Consider the following 22,467-nt stretch of genomic DNA (forward strand, 5'->3'; position numbering starts at 1 on the left):
ATCTCTTTAATTTTCTCGTTTGCCTGCTCCACTTTTTTCTCTGTTTCGTTCAGCTGAAGCTGCTGTGCTACAAAGTTTTTATTCATCACAGTCAATTGCTGGTTAATACCATCGAGTTGTTCCATCACCGGCTTGAGCATATCCGCCAGGAGTTTGAGGACATCTGCTCCCTCTTCCGGTTTCGGACTCTGACTGCCCAGCTTCATTTTAAACTTTCTCTGCTGGGCCGCCATCTTTCCCGTTTTGTTTACAGTTTCTGCCACTTCCTCGCAACTCGGAAAACTTGCCAAACGACTTTGCAATTCAGATAAGTCTCTCAAAACACTTTCAGTTTACTTCCTCCCCTCTCCCCCTTCGTGTCCGTTAGCTGCTCATTCGCATAAGAGGCGTCCCTCTTTGCAATCTCTTTTTTCAACCGCGGGGGGGGGGGGATCACTTTTCAAGCTACTCCATTTTATTCAGAACTCACGTTCATTGTCGGTCAGTTTCTCTGACCACGCTCGGTTTTACGCCATTCCGCTCGATCTCCGGCGCTTGTCCCGGTCAGTCCAGCTTGTGCCCGAAGGCCACTCAGCGACTGGACCGTCGGGGCAAAGGGGAGCCTCAATTCTCTGGCATTACGCCGTCGAAGAGGCTACCCCTCACAAGCCCCCTGGCCTGGAGCCTATCGCAAAGGCTCAGCGGGGGTGTCACTTGAGGTGGCACCCCTCCAGGCCGCTGGTGTGCGATTCGCCCTTCCCCGTTGTGGGGAGAGCGTCCGCCATCGCTGTTCCATAGACCGGAAGTCTACTATATAAATATTCCGTCTTTTGTATCTGAGCTTTGGGTCTCAAGATCTGTGTGAAATAGTCCTCGCAGGTGGGTTCACACCACTGAATGAAGGGAGGAGTTGGCTTTGGCAGGTTATCCCCAGTGTGTCTGGGTGGGAGACACACAGGAAACTTGTTCCCAGAACCATCCCGCCGAGAGGTGTCGTCTCGGAACCTCTTGTCACTGTTACTTCCGAGGAGGAAGGGTGCCGTAGCCTCCCTTTGGGCTCATAAGCAGTCGTCGATCTGTGTGCCCGCGCCAGTGGTTCACGGGTCACGGAGAACCGCGTTTCCCGTTTCCATCCGCCAAACGAGCCACAATTCACTTCCATCCCTGGAATGAGGCCTGCGGCTTTCCCTTTTCTCCAGTGGCCGCTGTTCCAAGGTGGGGCCTGGAGACCTTCCGTTTACACCACCGATTTCAGTCTACAGAGACCAGTTCCCCTGGAGGAAATGGCTGCTTTGGTGGGTGGACTTCATGGCATGGTACCCTGCTGAGGCCCCTCCCCTCCTCAGACCCCTCCCCTCTCTCGGCTCCACCCCCTAATTTTCCAGGGGTTCCCCAACCCAGAGCTAGCGGCCCAGATCCCGCCATGCAGGGGCCTGCCTGGCCCACGTTCCTGGCATGTCGAGGAGCCACTGATTGAGAATCGCCGGTCTACATTTTTTGTCCTTCTCCTTCAAAGAGCTGAGATCTCCCGTCATGTTATCCTCACAACAGCCCAGTGAGGTAGGTTTGGCTGAGAGGTTCACGAAAGAGGGCAGACTGCTCTGTGCCGCACTGGCTTTTGCCAACGGCTGTGCTGTCTGTGCTCTGCCCACATGGTTAACCCCCTACCCCCATCTCTGGTCAGGGCTGGCCCCCTCGTTTTGCCCTCTTCTCCTGGGGATGTTCCCTGGAGGGCAAAGGGGGCCGTCATTGTGTCTTGTCAAAGCTGTGTTTGGGGAATTGGGGGGGGTGTCCCCCCCATGCAGGCTCTCATTACTTTTTTATTTATTACTTTCAACTTACGTTCTGCCCTTCCCCTCTCCCCATCGCTTGGAGGGACCCACTCTGGTGGTTCAGAGTGTCCACGCCCTGGAAAACCCTTCCTCCTTTTACTCACTGGGCGAGTGACGCGCTGGAGCAGCGTTAGCAGAAGATTTAAAGATGAGCCACATTAGCACCCCGTGAAAAGAAAGACTCACCCCGAGGCAGTGAGTTTTCGCACTCCCACGGAAGTTCTAGAGAGGTCTCTGGCCTTGCCCTGTTTCCATGTGAAGCCGCTGAATGTTTAAAAAAAAATGATGTTTCTAGTCCTTTCTCTTGCAGGCAGGTCCCCTTACATATCTTCCGAGAGCAGCCATGTTGGTCTGCAGTGGAACAGCAAGATCAGTGTCGAGTAGCACTGCCAGGGAAAGAGCTTAGAGACTGCATTTTTTAAAATGGAAGCTGAGGAGTGAGAGAAGCTAGTAGAAGATAAAAGGAAGTACTGCTGCATGCAAAAAGTAATTAATCTGTGGAATTCCCTGCCACAGGAAGTGGTGGCAGCTACAAGCATAGACAGATTCAAGAGGGGATTGGCTAAGTATATGAAAAGGTCGATCAGTGGCTATGAGCCACAAAGAATAGATGGAACTCTCAGTCTGGGGCCAGGGATGCTCTGTCTTCTTGGTGCTTGAGGAGGGGCCACAGTGGGAGGGCTTCTGGAGTTCTGGCTCCGCTGGTGGACCTCCCGATGGCACCTGGGTTTTGGCCACCATGTGACGCAGACCATTGGACTGGATGAGCTGTTGGCCTGATCTGACATTGGCTTCTCTTACGTTTTCATGTAAGAAGATTTCTGGTGAGGGGGAGGGAATGAAGCAAGCCGTGGTGATGTGGGTGGGACCAGAGAAAATGCTCACCTTCCCATCCACACAGTGTGCAAAGGGTCTCTGCTTGTGATCTTTTTGGAAAGATTGCATCAACCCAGGCTTCAGAAGGATCAGAGTGAAGCAGGGGGGGGAAACAGGAAATGGCCGATACGGGGGACGTTGTGTGGTTGTTCCAAAAAAAAAACCCCTCTGGCTTGGACACCAGACCGGAGCGCCCCCTCTGTGCGGGTGCCGCCTAACCAGCTTCTCCGGGGTCTCGTTGCAGGCGAGCCATCAGCCTGAGCGGCAGCGGCAGCAGCTACAGTGGATCCAGCTCCCGCTCGAGATCGCTGTCTCGGTCTCTCTCCCACTCTCATTCCCGGTCCTCGTCGGCATCCGTCTCCGCGTCCCCCTCTGGCTCCAGGAAGTCCAGGTGAGGGGCTTGCTTCTTTTCTGCAGGGACTGGAAGGCTAAAAAGGGGGTGGCACCTGTTGGGCAAGGTGAACTCTTTCCAGCACCGAGTCTGCTCCCTGAAGCTTTTGCTGGCAACTTGAACGGGGAAAGTTAAAAGATCAGCATTTTTTACGGAAACCTCTAAGGACGGGCATGTCGGAAGAGTACAGTCGTCCCTCTGCCCCTCGCCAGCATCTGGCCAGATCCTTCCAGCTCATTCACAGAGAGGGCAGGCGGCCATTTCCCGTTAAGTAAACCAAAAAAGGGATCACAGTTACGAGGAAATATTGCAAACAAAGAAAACACTTTGATAAAAATGACAATGGCATTTCATAAATCTTATGAACATCAAATTATATTACAAATGAAACTTTTACAGTATTACTAAGGGAATTCTAACATTCTCAAGGAAAAGGCCATCATCCTCACTGAGCACTGGGTTATACACTCATTTCACCCGTCTTCCTCAGGAGTAATCCTATTATATTGAAATGTGTCAGCCTTTTGATGCGGCTTAACTTCTTTTTAACTTCTTTCCATTCTAAATAACATGGTTATTTAGAATGGAAAGAAAAATGAAGCTGAGTAGAATATTGTTTTGTTACAATTTTTAAAATTTTTGAAATTATTAATAACTTTTAACTTACTTCTGCTTCCATTCCAAGTATTTGAATGAGGAGCAAGCCAGTTAATTTATTTCTAGTAGTAGCAACCAGTCCTCTTTTCAATCCAGCTAGAAGCCTCCTTTTTTTAAATGGGCTGGCCATTGCTCTGGGTGGCTGTCGGCCGCCTCCCATCAGGGTCATCCGCTGGGCTCTCTGGAAACTTTTCCTTCTGTCTGTTGTGGCCAGTGTTCCCTCTAAGCTGAGTTAGTGTGAGCTAGCTCACATTTTTTTAGCCTCCAGCTCACACATTTTTGTCTCGGCTCAGGAAGGAGGGCTCCAGAGCAAACTAGGTTAAGCAGTAGCCAAATCATTTGCTCACAACTTTAATGCCAGTAGCTCACAAAGTAGAATTTTTGCTCACAAGATTCCACAGCTTAGAAGGAACATTGGTTGTGGCATAGCCAAAGCGGTCCTTTACTTTTTAGAACTGTTTTCAGGTATTTATTATTTATTTATTTAAATGTATTCGATTTATCGGCCTCCCCTCCCCTCCCCTCCCGTGGGCTCAGGGTGATCCGCAGCATATCACAATCCATCCATCAGCGGATAAACAACTAAAACCCCAGCAACTATTACAGGGTGGCGCTTAAACCATTTTTCTATCGTTACCCCATAGGGGGGAGGGCAAAAGGAGAAAGAGGGAGAGACGGCACCGCAGAGGGAGGGCCAGGCGTGATGGAGACCCTTGCTGTCCTCAGCCAGAGGCCAGGCAGAACATCTCTCTCTTTCAGGCCCTGCGGGAAGTGTACCAAGTCCCGCAGGGCACGGATGTCATTTGGCAGAGAGTTCCACCAGGCCGGCGCCAAGGCTGAAAAGGCCCTGGCTCTGGTCAAGGACAGCGGGGTATCTTTCAGGCCAGGGATCACCAGGAGGTTATTACTAGCGGCCAACACAGCATCCTGGGCAATGTGGGTCAGGGCCTTTCTTTAATTTCGGTGTATGGAAAAGTCTGGTGTGCCTTAAGCATATTTCCTGGAAGAAGCCAGGGGGTGCGCAGAGGTGGCAAGTGTGCTTATTCTGCTGGGCTGTTTTGTCTAATGCTTCTGAGAATCCCAAACTGCTCCTCATCAGGGATGAACTTGGTGACCTCACGCAAGCGCAGAATGTGCCCAGCGCACCTTTCCTCTCTGCCCAGAAACAATTGCCGCCACCTTGGCTTCCTGTAAAGCAACCGCTCCTGTTCTTAGATCACAATCAAACTGACTTGATTGCCTTCTGAGAAGCTGGCATTGTTGGCAGGTGTTCTGCCGTCTGGACGCTCCGTGACATCACAGCAGGTCAGCCAGTGACGGGGAGCGGCTCGCAGTCAGGCACTCGACGGGCAGAAACTCGTGACTGAAAAGAGTGCCGGCGCCCGCTGAGGTCTGACTCAGCCACTCCTCGTGGGTTTGGTCTCTGCCGCAGGCGCTAATGCTGTTTACACTCCTTTCTCTCCCCCAACCCCATCAGGTCCCTAAGTGTGAGTAGTGTCTCGTCTGTCTCTAGTGCCTCTTCCAGTAGCAGCTCCGTGCGCAGCGCGGACTCGGAAGACATGTACGCAGGCCTGCCCAGCCCAGTGTCTTCGGCCAGCTCCCGATCCCCCACCCCCGCGCAGCAGAAGAAGGAGAGAGGTAGGTGCCTCTTGACCACCGCTTGCAGAGATTTCTCGGGAAGCCGTTGCACGCATGTGTACACCCCGTGGCTGCTGCCAGTGCCCCGATCAACCTTCCCCTTTATGGCTCCCCCCCCCTCCGCTTTTTGGCATGCTTCTTTGCCAAACTAATTTGGAGCATTCTGTGGAGGCAGATGAAAATGTGCAGCCGTGTGTGAAGTTATTGTCAAGCTGGTTAATTTGCACAGCTCACAGAGTGGGAAGCATGTCGGTCATCAGTTGGGCTTCTTCGTTTGTGATCATAGTCCTCAAATGGAGGGGGGGGATTTCAGCCCGAACTCCAGGGTAGAACAGAGGACGGCAGGCTCAGTCCTCGGGGGTGGACGACATCTTGAGTCCTTCCCAGGTACGACACTGCCTGATAATACTCCCTGAATATGAAAGTGTCTGACGATATGAAATAGGATAATACTCAGACAATAGCAGGCAGTTTCTTATTCAGGAAGGACTTAGTCGAGAGAGAATTGCTTTGCTTGATGAAAAACCCCAGTTCATTTCCTGGCGCTTTCTGTTAAAGCAGGCCCGTGAATTGAGCCGTCAACAAGACTTGCAAAGAAGATGCTTTCTGTATGTTGCTTTCTGTATATCTTGTTGACGGCTTGATTGGTGGGTCAGACTCTCACGACTGTTTCCTTTACATTCGTTCTCTGCTTGGGTCGTGACTGTCCACACTTGTCTCTTAAAGCAGGCCCCGTAGCCAGGATTTCTTAAGTTGGGGGGGGGGGCATTTCAATTTCTTAGGGGGCACTGGCTAATTGAATTAAAGGAATACCTGGCTCCTTCCCCACACCTGCCGCTGCTCAGGGGCCCTGGGCTGGATGGGGAGTCGGGGGTGGGCCTTGCCTGTAAGTCGGGGGGCCTAGCCCCAAGATGCCCCACTGTAGCTATGGGCCTGTGTTGAAAGGGTTTTGGGCAGCAGGGCTGGGAAAGGCTCATTCGTGGCTGGACTTGGAACGCATTAACACACACAAAGCTGCCTCCTACTAAACCAGACCCCGGGTCCCTCAAAGTCAGTCTTGTCTACTCTGACCAGCAGTGGCTCTCCAGGGTCTCAGGCAGAGGTCTTTCCCATCACCTCCTATTGCTCCTTTTGAACTGGAGATGCCGCCGGGGATTGAACCCGGGACCTCTTGCATGCCAAGCAAAGGCTCTGCCACTGAGCCACGGCCCCTCCCCTAAATACTACTGTCGTGGTATTTGATTCACAGACCGCCGTCCCCCATACAAGGCTCAGGGCGGTGAACAGCATTTCGATAAAGCATTCAGTTTGGTGTCGTGGTTAAGTGCGCGGACTCTAATCTGGGAGAACCGGGTTTGATTCCCCACTCCTCCACTTGCACCTGGCTGGATGACCTTGGGCAAGCCGTAGTTCTGATAAGAGCTGTCCTTGAAAAAGAGCAGTTTCTGTCAAGAGCTCTCTCAGCCCCGCCTACCTCACAGGGTGTCTGTTGTGGGGAGGGGGAGGGAAAGGAGTTTGTAAGCCACCCTCAGACTCCGAGTGAAGGGCGGGGTATAAATCCCAATCTCTTCCTCTTCTTCTAATCTGGAAGAATTGGGTTTGATTCCCCACTCCTCCTCCACTTGCACCTGGCTGGATGACCTTGGGCAATACATAGTTCTGGCAAGAGCTGTTCTTGAAAAAGAGCCGTTTCTGTCAAGAGCTCTCTCAGCCCCACCTTCCTCCCAGTGTGTCTGTTGTGGGGAGGGGAAGGGAAAGGAGTTTGTAAATCGCTCTGAGACACCTTTGGGTAGTGAAGGGCAGGGTATAAATCCAATCTTCTTCTTCTTTTTCAGCAAAAGCACCTATAATCACGTTAGCCATTAAAACGATAACAGTTCTAGATAATTTCAGATGGTACCAAAAGGCCGACTATATCTTTAACTAGGTGGGGGGGGGGGAAATGGAGGAAGCCAGGGTTGATGGGACAGCGTTGCTCTCCTCAGCCGTAGGCCTGGTGGAGCTTCTGTGTCTTACAGGCTCTGCGGAACTTCATGGCTTGGTGGACTTCGTGGTCACACAGAGCTGCCTTTTTACTGAATCAGGCCATCAAGCTCTACTCATGCTGGCAGCCGCTTTCCCGGGTCTCGGGCCGAAGTCTTTCTCATCTCCTCCTTTCAACTGGAGATGCTGCCGGGGACTAAACCTGGGACCTTCATGCCCAGCAGAGGCTCCGCCCCAGAGCCACTTCTGGTCAGAGGAGACCGTCCTCCCGAGCTAGGAGGTTCTGTGGTCTGAGTCTCTATACGTCTGCTTCAGTGCTGTGCGCCTGAATTTACGTTCGGCAGTAGTGGGAAGCGCCATCAAGTCGTAGCCGACGAGTGGTGACCCCGTAGGGACTTTCGAGGCAAAGAGACATTCGGAGGTAGTTTGCCATTGCCTGGCTCTGTGTGGCAAGTTGGGACTTCTGAGATCGGATGAGATCAGGCTAGCCTCAGCCATCGGGGAAAGGGCTGAGAGACGGAGAGAGGTGGTTTGCCGTTGGCTGCCTCTGCGTAGCAACCCTGGACTTCCTGGGGGGCCTCCCATCCAAGGACTAACCAGGGCCGAACTCGCTCCACTTCCAAGACCAGACAAGATCAGGCTAGCGTGGACCAGCCAGGTCGAGGCTGAAATTATGCTTAGCTTACATCATTTATCCAGAATTTTGGTGCTGCGTTTGTGTGAATTGTTCTTTTCTTAATAACAGTTTGGTGTCGTGGTTAAGTGCGCGGACTCTAATCTGGGAGAACCGGGTTTGATTCCCCACTCCTCCACTTGCACCTGGCTGGATGGCCTTGGGCAAGCCATAGCTCTGAGAAGAGCTGTTCTCTGAAGTTCTCTGAAGTTCTCTGAAATTTCTGTCTCTCAGCCCCACCCACCTCACAGGGTGTCTGTTGTGGGGAGGGGAAGGGAGAGGAGTTTGTAAGCCGCTCTGAGACTCCTTTGGGTAGCGAAGGGCCATGGGGTATAAATCCAGTCTCTTCTTCTCGCACGGGCACTCCTCTGTCCCCCGCCTTGCCGAAGCTGAAAGCGGGGTCTGGGCCAGCTCTTTGCTCATGGAGGCCTGTTCTGTCTGGGTTTCTTTAGCAGGCAAGTCCAAAAAGGAGGGCAGCAGCAACATCAAGGAGGAGAAGAGGAAACGGGACGTGCCCCCGCAGCCGCCCAAGCCAGCCAAGCCCGTGCAAGGGAGTAAATCCCAGCCGCCGCCGCTCCAACCTCAGCAGCCCCCACCACCTCAGCTGCAGCCGGCGGGCTTCAGCGCCCACAAAGAAATCAAGCTCACACTCTTAAACAAGGTGAGGCTCCTTCCTTAAGGCCGTTGCCCTCTCTCTCCCTTCCTCCGGAGCAGAGCGGAAGAATCCTAGGGTGGTCCCTACGCATCTGGAGTGGCCTCCGGTCCCTACGCATCTGGAGTGGCCTCCGCCAGGGGCCGGATGCCAAGAGGCCGGCAGGCTGGCTTCCTGTGGTCCAGGGTCTTGCTTAGAGGAATCGTCCTGCAGCCCCCCCAGGAGCAAAGCAAAGCTGCTGGCTAAGGGGAGAGGCTGATGTTGACTCATTGCGGGCACCGTCCATCAGGAAGTTCGCCTGTGAGGGTCCCATTGGAGTGAACAGGTTATGCCACTTTGGTTTGTGCCGTTTGTTTGTGCAGTTTGTCTCCACAGGGCCCGTGCGGGAGCCCTTCCCAATTCACAAGAGTGTGTTGCGGGGAGGGGTGCCATTTGTATTTTTCACCCTGAACGCACCAGAAGAGCCAAGGGGAGCATGCTTCGGTGCTCAGCATAATTCTCTGCTTCTCAAAATACGACGAGCAGAATGTACAGGTGTTGAGTGCGAATACTTCATGCAACCCCGGGGATTATGGGATCTAGGGTGCAGAAAATCCAGCGACCTTACTGTAAAAATTGGCTTTACTGTTCTGTGTTACAAGCTGCATTTAAGGGCCTTGGGTTAGCCCAAAAGGGAGGGTGCCTGAATTGGGGGAGGGGGTCAAGTTATTATTCTTACTGTGCTCAAGACCCTAGCTAGTTGCTTCTGCTCAGAGTAGACCATGCAGGGCTAAGCGGGCCAAGGATTTGACTTGGCTGGAAGCAGCTTTAATAGACGTTTGTCTGTATTTGCATGGAGCGAGGGAAGGATCAGGGGACGAGTGAGTCTGTTGTTGTGTAGCCGGCTTCGAGTCCAGGAACCCCTGAGAAACCAACAAGATTTTCGGGGTGTAGGCTTTCGAGAGTCAGAGCTCCCTCTGTCAGGTGAGAAGCCACCTTCGACTCTTGAAAGCTCCTACCCTGAAACTTTTGTTCGTCTCTTAGGAGCTGCGGTGGCTCAAGTGGTTAAGATGCTGAACTGCAGGCTGTGGAAGGTCGGTAGTTCAGCAGTTCAGCAGTTCGAGACCCGAGTGTGCCGCAAGACGGAGCGAGCTCCAGTCTCTAGTTCCAGCTCCTGCCAACCTAGCAGTTCGAAAGCGAGAAATTGCAAGTAGATCAATAGGTACCACTTTGGTGGGAAGGTAACAGCATTCCGTGCGCCTTGGCGTTTAGTCATGCCGGCCACATGACCACGGAAATGTCTTCGGACAGCGCTGGCTCTTTGGCTTGGAAACGGAGATGAGCACCGCAACCCTAGAGTCGGATTCGACTGGCTTTCGAGGAAGGGAACCTTTACCTTTAAGGTGCTCCTGGGCATCTTGCACTTCCGCTGTCGGCCAATGTGGCTTCTGTCCCCAAACTAGTTTTGTGTAGCTGTAGATGTACCTACGGAAAGCCCAGCCAATTATTTGTAGCTTGTAGCAATGTAAAAACACTCTGTGAATGAATTACGAACACAAGCAGAGAGATTATATTATACACATCAACTCTAAACAGTTCAAATTCTTATCAAATTCAACAAACACCTTTATATATTCTTAAAGAGCTGGGATCAGAAAGTGCTCGATACAAAGGAAAAACTCTAAATACAGTATGAAAAGCTTCAGGAGAACAAAAGTTCCACGTCTGCAGGAGTAGCAGCTATGCGCGGCTGGCTTCAATGCCGCGTTCGCTTTCCGCTTCTTCAAATAGCTGGTCCTCTTTGGCTGTGAAACTGAAAATATACTTCTATGTCATAACCAGTGTTCCCTCTAAGCTGAGTTAGTGTGAGCTAGCTCACAGTTTTTTAGCCTCCGACTCACACTTAGCTCAGGAAGGAGGGCTCCAGAGCAAACTAATTTATGCAGCAGCCAAATCGTTCACTCACAACTTTAATGCCAGGAGCTCAGAAAGTAGAATTTTTGCTCAGAAGATTCCACAGCTTAGAGGGAACATTGGCCACTATTTACAACATATTTACTGTATCCCGTTGTGGTCGTGCCTGCAGGGCAGGCCCTCCTGGCCTTCTCTGCCAGCGCGTTGCCGGGCTTTTGTGCTGACCGCCTCTGTTCTGTTTTTAGGCAGCTGACAAAGGAGGCAGCCGGAAGAGGTACGAGCCCTCCGACAAAGACAGGCAGGCCTCTCCCCCAGCAAAGCGGATCAACCTGTCTCCGGACAGAGGTGAGGAAGTGGGGCCCCGCCAGCCTCCACGGCAGTGCCTCTCCAGGTGCCAGCCCTCCTGCGAGGCCGACGGACACCAAAAACTTAGAAGGGCTCTGCTCTTTTTGGTGAGATCTTCTGGCTTGGAAGGCCAACAGTATTGCCCTCTGCACATGCTCAGTTCACCTGCAGTCACACAGAGGGACCTTTTTTGAAAAACAACAAGAAAAGAAAAGATTTTGAAACAAGAAGGGAGAAATATTTGGGATGGGGGTTAAGATGTTTCTTTTAAAAAATTACGTTGGTTATATTTGATTCTTTAAAATTGTGTAAGTATCTCTTAAAACGGCACCCTTGAAATTAAGTACGAGCATGTTAGACACACACTTAACAATCTCTTAGAATTGATCCAGTGGGGATGTCTGTCACATACGTTGACCTATCAACTCCTCCTTGTACATGGGAGAAATATCTTGTGGAGGTCCCTACGACGTAATGGGGCATGGACAGTATTTATTATTGTTAAGGGTGTGATCCTGGAGCCGGAAAGTGGCATGCCTTCACAAGCACCGGGATCCAGTGGCCATCTCCAAGAAGTGACGTCTTGTCCTTTGGGCCCACCTGAGTGATTTTGTATTCTCCCGTGTTTTATTACCTGAGGTCTACAGAGTTAACATAAGAACATAAGAGAAGTCAATGTTGGATCAGGCCAATGGCCCATCCAGTCCAACACTCTGTGTCACACAGTGGCCAAAAATACCAGGTGCCCTCAGGAGGTCCAGCAGTGGGGCCAGGACACTAGGAGCCCTCCCACTCTTCCCCCCCCCCCAAGCACCAAGAATACAGAACATCCCTTGCCCCAGACTGAGAGTTCCTATCTATACCTTGTGGCTAATAGCCACTGATGGACCTCTGCTCCATATGTTTATCCAATTCCCTCTTGAAGCTGTCCATGCTTGTAGCCGCCACCACCTCCTGTGGCAGTGAATTCCATGTGTTAATCACTCTTTGGGTGAAGATGGACTTCCTTTTATCTGTTCTAACCCAGCTGCTCAGCAATTTTCTCAAATTAGACTCACTTTCTGTGAGCCAAGATTTCTTTTTAATCTCAGGACAATAAACTGCTTTGCCAGTCCTTGCTTCTAACATGCATAGTGAAGAAACCTATAGGAGTGCGTCATATAGCCCTTTCCTAAAACCAGTAAAACAGCAGGTTATATACCGCATACGTACATGTGTGTGCCTTCCTGGGTAGTCCAAATGCCCCGTTTAGTTCTACACTTGACATATTTTAGTGTTTAGAGGAGCCAACTAGTTTGCATCATTGCTTAGGAAATCTCTGAAGATCCAAGGGGGGAAAGTCAATTTAAAATCATGATTTAAATTCCCACAAATGAGTCCACCCTTCACCTAGAGAGGTAATCCTGAACAGGATCCTTTTTTATTTTCCCTTGTCCTCCATTCAAGTGTCCGGTTCTTAAATCTTTTCGATGGTAAGCCTGCCAGGCATATATCGCCCCTAATTTTTGCACAGCGCCCAGCAAGTTGGCTTTGTAAATAATAAACTGTTTGGGCAGCATCCGGAACAGCGGCCAAGGAGGGGCTTGCTTTGTAGTCTGTGCCACTGCTGCCCGAGTTGGCCCAATCGGTTTCACATTTTCATTTATCGGATTCCAGAATTTTGGTTTCCTTGATGTGGCATTTCTGTTTCAAATAGTCCCGTTGCAGCATCCCGGGGGGGCCACTCCCTGGCTTTCCTGTGTGCCAGGGGGGACTGACTCAGCTGAGCTCTCCTTGAGCGTCAGGCGACCGGCGCTTAACCTGGATTCCTGCAGCATTTGCTGTTAGGCCCGGGCTGAGCATCCCCGAGACTATCTCTGTGCTGTTTTAACTGTTGCCAAGATGATGACTTTCCTCGGAGCATCAGTTAACTGTGCCTCATTCCTGAGGCTGATGCGTCTTCCAAGAAGCTGCGGAGTGCCAATTAGTGCCTGAGTCGTGCTGCTAATGGCTACGGGAGTGCGAGAGATGGAAAATCCCCAGTTCCAATCTCACCTTTGCCCGGAATTCCAGTGGGTGGCCTTCGTCCAGCCGCCCACGGTCTCCCGTCTGCAGGACTGGCCCTGCCTTGCAAGGGTGTCGCAAGGAATTCAGAGCGAATGTGTGCGAAGCTTTACTGGACATGTGACGGTGCCGCTCAGATGAGGTGACCTGTTGTTGTTGTTTTTCCTTCCACTCCGTCCCAGGTCCTCGCGACAGGAAGCCCGGGGGAAGGCTGTCCTCACCCAAACAAGACCGCCAGCGGGGCCCCAATCCCAAGCCCTCCCCTGCTCAGGCCGACAAGTGAGTGTTGCTCCCAGTTCTTGTTGGTTGGTTCCTCCGCCTTGTTTGTTCCTGCCGGCTCTTGGAAGGGACTCCCTGCCTGTGGGCCCACACGCCCCGGCGACGGCCGATAGCGATCTGATTTGGCAGGGAACCTCCTGGCACTGCCCTGCTTGGAAGCAGTGTAGGCTTTCCTGGTTCTGGGGGTGGCTGAATTCCTCCCTCCCCCACGTGCACCAATTATACTCACAGGCGAGGCGGCGGGAGGGTGGAACTTTACACCCTTTCAGTGGACTCGGGTGCCAGACATGAGGATTCACGATTTGCACGGACAGAACTGACCATTGTCTTTTGTCCCCACTGGTCCCGTGTGGCCGTCTTTGAGCAGTGGTGGAGCAGTGGCTCCGAGGCTTCAGACAAGATCTCCCTAGCAGGGGAGGGTCTTTGTGGGGGGTTCTCTCATCCCGCTGCGGCAGAACAGACGTTCTCTTCTTGCGGCTGTGTCCCAGTGGGGGTGGCATTTGGGCCCGATACCATCCCGTGACTCACAGGGCTTGGGGATCGCCCTCAGGCAGTGGTTGCACAACGCCGGTCCCGTCTGAAGGCATGAAGCAACCCCAGAGAGCGTGGGGCAGGCGAGCGAACCCTTCTTGCTTGCCGCCTGGCCTGGGTGTGGTGTCACCAGAGCATCACCTGGAAGGCAGAGGTTTCCTCTGCACAGATGTTGCAGCAGGCAGTCCTTCTGGGGAAGGAAGGAGGGGCAGGATTATTTGTGGAGCTGAGTTACGCACCCGGGCATTCCATCTGCTCTATAGATGTTTCTGCGAAGGGTCCTGTGAAATCGGGAAGCATGCATACCAGCACACTTCCCAGTAGGCCAATTTAATTGATTTAACGCACCCGGTCATTCCATCTGCTCTATAGATGTTTCTGCGAAGGGTCCTGTGAAATCGGGAAGCATGCATACCAGCACACTTCCCAGTAGGCCAATTTAATTGATTTAACGCACCCGGGCATTCCATCTGCTCTATAGATGTTTCTGCGAAGGGTCCTGTGAAATCGGGAAGCATGCATACCAGCACACTTCCCAGTAGGCCAATTTAATTGATTTAACGCACCCGGGCATTCCATCTGCTCTATAGATGTTTCTGCGAAGGGTCCTGTGAAATCGGGAAGCATGCATACTAGCACGCTTCCCAGTAGGCCAGTTTAATTGATTTAATTATCCTCCTGTGAAACAGTCTGCATCAGCCAGGTGAATGCCATGATGAAGTTGCAGCCCTTCATTTCGCTCACGCCCTTGTTCCCGAGGCCTCTGGAGTCGGCTCCTTTCGCTGTTTGCACCCGAGTCCTCCTCTGCAGCTGCCTCTGGCCCTCTGCCCAGCCAAGGAGGGGGCCGGTCACGGAGGCCGTTGCTCACAGCCCAGCATCCCTAACGTCAGAAGCACAAACTGTCCCACAACCGGCTTCCTTTGCTTTTCGTTCTGCAGCAAGCTTTAAAACGGCTTGGGTTGACTGTCGCTTCCCATGCAAAGCCCTCTCCCCAAAGTCTCTGGCTTCTCCAAAGCATCACGGTCTCCGAAGGAGATTTCGTCCGGATCCCCGGACATTTAAACCTTCCTTTTCCAAACTATTGACAATATTGACTGCAATGTCGTTCAGGTTTTTACAGAGCTGAGAGAGTTCAGGCTTCATTCTATTCCACTCGAATGTTTTCTTCACACTGGTTGGGACCAGAGTTTCATTTCTCCCACCTTTTGAAGGAGGATTTGCTCACAGTGGGACGTGTCGAACGGCAGAAGAGAGGGGGCACCTAATTCCTGCCCGTTTTCCCCTCCTGCAGCAGACCACCCACTTTGCCCCAAATTGGGGGGAAGGGGGCCCAGTGGGCCCCAGCAGAAGGGGGAAGTAGCAAAGTCCGTCTCTGCGGGTGGTTGGAAAGAGACCAGTGTGTCTCGAAACTTCCTTGGGGACATCAGCTCGGAATTTCAAAATCGAAAGTCGGGGGGGGGGAATCCTGCTGGGATTACACATCCCTTAGAATAAATGCTGTGCTGTAAATGTTGAATTCCTCACAGCAGCACAAAATTAGGGGAGGGGCATGTTTTACGTGTCAGAAACTTTTAGAGCAGAACTGCTGCCAGTTTGGTGTCGTGGTGAAGTGCGCGGACTCTAATCTGGGAGAACCGGGTTTGATTCCCCACTCCTCCTCCACTTTCACCTGGCTGGATGGCCTTGGGCAAGCCGTCCTTGAAAAAGAGCCGTTTCTGTCAAGAGCTCTCTCAGCCCCACCGACCTCACAGGCAATGTTCCCTCTAAGCCGTGGAGTCTTGTGAGCAAAAATTCTACTTTGTGAGCTACGGGCATTAAAGCCGTGAGCGAGCGATTCGGCTACGGCATCAATTAGTTTGCTCTGGAGCCCTCCTCCCTGAGCTTAGACAAAAACGTGTGAGCTGGAGGCTAGAAAACTGTGAGCTGGCTCACACTAACTCAGCTTAGAGGGAACACTGCTCCCAGGGTGTCTGTTGTGGGGAGGGGAAGGGAAAGGAGTTTTGTAAGCCGCTCTGAGACACCTTTGGGTAGTGAAGGGCGGGGCATAAATCCAATCTCCTCATCTTCTTTTCCATCCCCGGACCGAAACGGTCAGCAGCTCCGCTGTCACAGGCTCCTCCTCACTGAACTCGGGAGCGGCCTCCTCCTCTTCCAACCCTTCTCCATCTCACCACCCTCTGCTTTTTCTCCCCCCCGCCCCAGGAAGCGTCCGCCATCTCCCCAGTCCAAGAGCTCCAGCAAAGTCACAAGCATCCCGGGCAAAGGGGCTGATCCCGCCCCGCCAGCTGCCACTACTGCGAAATCGGGCAAGTCCAGCACCTTATCCCGGCGGGAGGAGCTCTTGAAGCAGCTGAAGGCCGTGGAAGACGCCATTGCCCGTAAGCGGGCCAAGATCCCCGGGAAGGCGTAGGCCGCCTCGGCCAGCCCCGGATTAGAGACTGCTGTCTGTGTTTTTATAAATAGCGTACAAGCAGCCACTTCGGATTCTGCAGTTCTGGGTTGGGTTTTTTTTTCTTTCTTTTGGCTGTGCTCCTTTTTAAAAATTGAAAGGGGGGGGGCGGAGAAAAGAAGAGAAGTTTTATCAGCTACACACCACACCACCACCATCTGGATCTGAACGGCTCCCGCCATCTCCCTCCCCCACCAGCACTGTGGCAGAGGCGGCCGACCGGCCCTCTCGGAGTTTTTCCATGGTCATCAGGCACAGCAGACTCTGAACAGCCACCCTGCCCGGTGCCCCCGCCCTGCCCCGCCCTCCTCTCTGCTAGCTACGAGCCGAGCCGTATCCCTTAGTTAGCTCTGCTGTCCGTGGGGTGTCTCCAGCAATGCACTTCTGCGATCCGTGCGAGGAGAGAGCCGAGAACCACCGTCGCCTTCCGGAAACGTCCCCCCACCCCAGCCCCAAGTTGTCTCTCTGCCTCCCCGCCCACCTCATCCCCACCAGGAACTAAATCGATTTACATAGATATCCTTGCAATGGACGTCTGGTTGGAAGATCCCCCCCTGTGTCTTTTATTTTAAGCAAAAGATTGTTTTAGTTGATTAAAAAAAAAAGGCAAAAGTCTTGTCGAGATGTGTGTCTAATAAGGAGGGCCATTTTTTTGGAGGGGTTTCACTGAAAATAAAGTATTTTGATAAACAGTTCCTTCTCTTTGGCCTGTTCTGTTCCCACCCCAAGCTCTGCCTTGTGGTATCTGATAATGTCCACTTCTTACCATATTGGCTTCAGCCCCTCCTGGGAGTTTATGAATCACAGGATTGTAAAGTTGGAAGGGTCCACAGAGGCCATCTAGCCCAACCCCCTGCTCTGTGCGGGATCAGCTTAGACCAGGTATGTCCAACAGGTAGATCGCGATCTACCAGTAGATCGTGGAGGGGTCAGAGGTAGATCACCAGCCCCACTTGGTCTCCTGCTTTGCTGGACAGGTGTTTGGTTTTTTTTGATGATTGATTGGTGGTAAAAAATGTTCGCAGTTCTTTCTGGATCTTCGTCTCTCTGTTTTGTTTTTGCTTATTTTGCTTACCAGTAAATGACAGAAGGTGCATTATAAATGTGGGGGGGGGGGTGGAACCCAACTTTAGTGGGTTAAAACCTAATTTGAAATGGTGGTAGATCACCGGCACTTTTGGCCAGAAAAAATAGATCACTTCCTGTTCGAAGTTGGACATGCCTGGCTTAGACCATCCCTGACAAGAGTTCATCCAGCTGCTGCTTGGAGACGGGCAGTCAGGGGGGGTAGCTCACCACTTCCTGAGGCAGCCAGTTCCACTGTTGAACTCCTACTGTAAAAAAAAAAAATCTTAATACCCAGAATACCTTTCTGCCGGTAATTTAAACCCATTAAAGCGAGTCCATTCTCTGTGTAAAATCTTTCTGCCTCTGCAGGTGAACTGAATATGCAAAGTAAGATGCATTTGACAGAGAGCCAGTCTGGTGTAGTGGTTAATTAAGTGCGCGGACTCTAATCTGGGAGAACCGGGTTTGATTCCCCATTCCTCCACTTGCAGCTGCTGGGTGACCTTGGGCAAGCCACAGTTCTGTCAAGAGCTGTTCTTGAAAAAGAGCTGTTTCAGAGCTCTCTCAGCCCCACCTGCCTCACAGGGTGTCTGTTGTGGGGAGGGGAAGGGAAAGGAGTTTGTAAGCCACTCTGAGACTCCTGAGGGCAAGGGGAATAAATCCAATCTCCTCTTCTTCTAGTAAAGTTAGCAGTGCCTTTCCATCCTGGGAATGCAGCCAAGGGCAAAGCTGCACCTGTTGGACTGGATGTCTGTGAATGGGACAGGGAGGGGGCAGGAAGGTAGCTAGACTCCGTAGAGCATCACCTCTTCCTCTCCATCATTTAAAAATAAAAATCAGCAGCCACTCCACTGCCTTGGGACTTGGGACCGCAGGAAGGATGTGATCTCAGAAACTGACATTGCGGGTAAAGGTGTCGGCCGGCCAGAACCTGTCCGTTCTTGCCTAATTTGGGATTTCTGGCCTTTGCTTATGCTGCCAAGGAGGGACGGAGTGGGTGATGTCACCTGGGGGGCCGGCAGGTAAGAGGGGTGTGGCTTTGGCCAGGCCCTGATTGGTTCCCGGCACATGTGACACTTCCTGAGACTGCCGCTTCTCTCCCAGCCCCGGTGTGCCTCGGCAGGGTGTGCCAAGCAGCACGTGGCGGCCTCCGTGCCAGAAGTCATGCCCTGTGCCAGCCTTGGGTGGCTCTCGTGGGGAAGACGGAGCCAGCTGAGGGAGGAGGAGGAGGAGGGCCGAGAGACTGTCCTTGTCAATGCGGCCGCTTGTTTCGTGGGAGCCAGGCCTGGCAAAAGACTGGGTGGGAGACAGACCAGATGGGACTTCTTAATTTAATCATGTCCCACCATTCTCCCCAATGGAGACGCAAAGCAGCCTCCTCTCGTCCATTTTATCTTCACAACAACACTCCTGTGAGTTAGGCTATGCTTGGGGGGGAGGGTGACCGGCCCCGGGTCACTCAGCAAGCTTGCATGCCAGAGTGGGGTTTCGACCCTGGGTCTTCCCAGGTCCTAGAATGAATTTTAGCTGGTAAAGATTCAGGATACTGAGCCCAGTCCCCTCTAGAAATGTGGCTCTGGCTCCCCTTTGGATAGTATCTACTTTCAGTCCTCTTTCGTGCTACGCTTCCCTCCTCGTTCCAAAACCCACAGCTTAATTTTTTTTATGTTTTTTCATTCTGTGTAATTGCCAAGTGTACTTTATGGCATTCCATACAGCTGCTGGCCATCGGGCTGATAGCATGGTGCTACCTAGATATAAAAAGGTAAAGGCTCCCTTGCTCGAAAGCCAGTCGAATCCGACTCTAGGGTTGCGGTGCTCATCTCCGTTTCAAAGCCGAAGAGCCAGCGCTGTCCAAAGACGTTTCCGTGGTCATGTGGCCGGCATGACTAAACACCAAGGCACACGGAACGCTGTTACCTTCCCACCAAAGTGGTACCTATTTTATCTACTTGCAATTTCTTGCTTTCGAATTGCTAGGTTGGCAGGAGCTGGAACTAGAGACGGGAGCTCACTCCGTCATGCAGCACCCGGGTCTCAAACTGCTGAACTACCGACCTTCCACAGCGTCTTAACCACTTGAGCCACCGCAGCTCCTAGATATAATTTATGATAATTATTCTTCATAAACATTCTGTTCTGCTTGAGAAGTTCCTGCGCAAGGGCTAAGTACCCCATATGGTGCCATCCTACCCTTCCGCCACAGGGCTTGGCACCAACGCTCCCTCTAAGCTGTGGAGTCTTGTGAGCAAAAGTTCTACTTGGTGAGCTGCTGGCATGAAAGTTGTGAGCGAGCGATTTGGCAACTGCATGAATCAGTTTGCTCTGGAGCCCTCCTTCCTGAGCTAAGACAAAAATGTGTGAGCTGGAGGCTAAAAAACTGAGCTAGCTCACACTAACACAGCTTAGAGGGAACACTGCTTGGCACAATGGGCACAGTTCTCCCTCCCTATTTTTAGTCACAGCGACCCTGTGAGGTAGGTTAGGCTGGACTGAGCAGTGCCACAGAAGCAGCACTGACTTAAAAACAGGCAGTCAATGCAATGAAATAAATATACAAAATACCTCTCCCACCACCCCCTCCAAAACCCACCTCACACTACAGAAGTCAAAGTTGTCCCAGAGTGCTTTCTCAATCCGGTAAGTGAAGAAACAGTAAAGGTAAAGGTCTCCCTTGCTCGAAAGCCAGTTGAATCCGACTCTAGGGTTGCGGTGCTCATCTCCGTTTCCAAGCCGAAGAGCCAGCGCTGTCCGAAGATGTTTCCGTGGTCATGTGGCCGGCATGACTAAACACCAAGGCGCACGGAACGCTGTGACCTTCCCACCGAAGTGGTACCTATTTATCTACTTGCAATTTCTTGCTTTCGAACTGCTCGGTTGGCAGGAGCTGGAACTAGAGACGGGAGCTCACTCCATTATGATGGCTTTATTAATGAGCAATTAGCACTAAGCAATCAAGCTGCATTGTCAATGGACAAAAAAGACACATGATCAGATTCTAATTTATTCTGTCACCGTTTACAACTCATCCTGAAATCTGAGCAGGTGCTATAATATTTTTTTTAAAATGAGAGAAATCACTCACCCTTCCTTACTTCAGCACTGTGTTCCCTCTAAGCTGAGTTAGTGTGAGCTAGCTCATGGCTTTTTAGCCTCCAGCTCACACATGGTTTGCCTTAGCTCAGTAAGGATGGCTCCAGAGCAAACTAATTTATGCAGCAGCCAAATGGCTCGCTCACAACTCTAATGCCGGTAGCTCACAGAGTAGAATTTTTGCTCACAAGACTCCACAGCTTAGAGGGAGGCTGCACCTTTAAAGTAGGGCCACCGATGTTTAAAAATCCTGGCAGCGCTCAAGGGCAGACATTAAAAATCCCATTTAAAATAAGCAGGCTTCAGACTCACAGTGCCAAACTGTGGCTATCAGTTATAATAACGTTTAGCATTTACATAGCTGTTTTGGTGTTACAAAGTACACCGTGCGCATTATCTTCTTGTAATGCTCACAATGGCCCTCCAAGGTAGACCATCAGTATTTCCCCCACTTGGGGGAGGGGGAGAGGACTGGGTCTAGGAGAATGGCTTTCCTGAGCATACCAAGAGAGTTTGTGGCAGGGGCAACATTTGAACTGAGGGCCCCGTGGGTGGCAGCGTTTGCTGAGCTGTTCAGCAGCACCAACTCTTTCTATTGTTTTTAAAGGTAAATTCACAAAGACACTGATTTTCTTGACTCTAATTAGGCTATTCCAGGCTTTTGCATGGCTTAGCCAGCTAACTAAATGGATATACAGTTATGTAATGGAAAACTAAAAGGGGCCTTTTCCAGCAAAGCAAAGGGAAGTTTTCCTTAAGCGCGACAGAAAGCACGGGGAAGCCCAGCCCTGCCCTCTCATTGGCTTCTTTGGGTGCTGGTGAGCTGGTGGGAGAGCGGCTAAAAGAAGGCCCAGGACTGGGGAGGAGGCGGGTTCAGATCTCAGTGCAGCATGATCTCTGCAGATGGCTGAAGCAAAACCTCTGTCCACATAAGAACACCAGCCGAGTCATCCGGCTGGATTAGACAATCTAGATTAGGGGTTTGTTTCCCACGGTGGCTGACTTTCCACACAGAGTGATTAAAATGTGGAATTTGCTACCGGAGGATGTAGCGATGGCTGCAGGAATAAACAGCTTTAAAGGGGGATTAGATAGATTCGTAGAGGATAGGTCTATCAATGGCTACTAGTCATGGTGACTAAAGGGAACCTCCATGTTCAGAGACAGTCAGCCTCTGAATCCCAGAGCCAGGAGGCAACATCAGGGGAAGGCCTCAACCTCTCTGCCCCCCCCCATCCACCAATTTAAAAAAATAAATGCATTTTAGGAAGAATTAAAAACACAAATAATCAAGAAACTCCCAGAGTACAGGGCCGGGTGCAGTTTGGTGCCCCTAAGGGCCGTCCCACTCTAGGTGACCGCCTAGTTCGCCTAGTGAGTGAGCCGGCCCTGGCCCTGTCGTTAGATCTCCAGAAGAACTGGTTGGCCACTGTGTGAGACGGGAGGCTGGACTAGGTGGACCATTAGTCTGATCCAGTAGGCTTCTTCTGATGTTCATAACATATATCCCAGAAAATCCACCACCGGGGCCCAGAGGACAAAGCCCCCCACTGTTGCTCCCCCCCCCAGCTAAGGGTTACTGCCTCTGAACAAGGTGGGGAGTCCATTTGGTCACTGAGGGTCATAAGGAAGGGTCATTAGAACGGATAAAAGGAAGTCCTTCTTCACCCAAAGAGTGATTAACACTTGGAATTCCCTGCCACAGGAAGTGGTGGCGGCTACGGGGCCCCCCCAGCTAAGGGTTACTTCCTCTAAGGGTTACACCAGTTTGGTTACTGCCTCTAAGGGTAGTGCCCCCCCCCCAGCTAACGGTTACTGCCTCTAAGAGTTACACCAGTTTGGTGTAGTGGTTAAGTGTGCGGACTCTAATCTGGGAGAACCGGGTTTGATTCCCCACTCCTCCACTTGCACCTGCTGCGAGTGAAGGGCGGGGTGTAAATCCAATCTCCTCATCCTCATCCTCCTCCTCCTGAACAAGGTGGAGAGTCCATTTAGCCACTGAGGGTCACAAGCATTAAGGGAGTTATCTTTTGTGAATCTGTAGCACCTGGCCCTCTGTTCACCATGTGTCAGTGAGTTCCACAG

At 51.7% G+C, this 22,467-nt stretch overlaps 1 protein-coding gene across 1 annotated transcript in view; it reads left to right on the forward strand.

Annotated features, from left to right (window-relative positions):
• The window catches only part of ZC3H18 (zinc finger CCCH-type containing 18), a 39,369-nt gene extending 22,493 nt beyond the window's left edge, over positions 1-16,876 (forward strand). The window contains exons 7-12 of the mRNA XM_015417792.1: positions 2,932-3,078; positions 5,249-5,373; positions 8,482-8,690; positions 10,820-10,919; positions 13,145-13,241; positions 15,975-16,876. Coding sequence (XP_015273278.1) covers positions 2,932-3,078; positions 5,249-5,373; positions 8,482-8,690; positions 10,820-10,919; positions 13,145-13,241; positions 15,975-16,182 — 886 coding nt within the window. The 3' untranslated portion in view covers positions 16,183-16,876. The remainder of the gene's footprint in view (positions 1-2,931; positions 3,079-5,248; positions 5,374-8,481; positions 8,691-10,819; positions 10,920-13,144; positions 13,242-15,974) is intronic.
• Positions 16,877-22,467: the final 5,591 nt, after the last annotated feature.

The sequence above is a fragment of the Gekko japonicus genome, unplaced genomic scaffold (assembly GCF_001447785.1).
Source record: "Gekko japonicus isolate JY-2015 unplaced genomic scaffold, Gekko_japonicus_V1.1 scaffold5390, whole genome shotgun sequence".
In the NCBI taxonomy this organism is placed as follows: Eukaryota; Metazoa; Chordata; class Lepidosauria; order Squamata; family Gekkonidae; genus Gekko; species Gekko japonicus.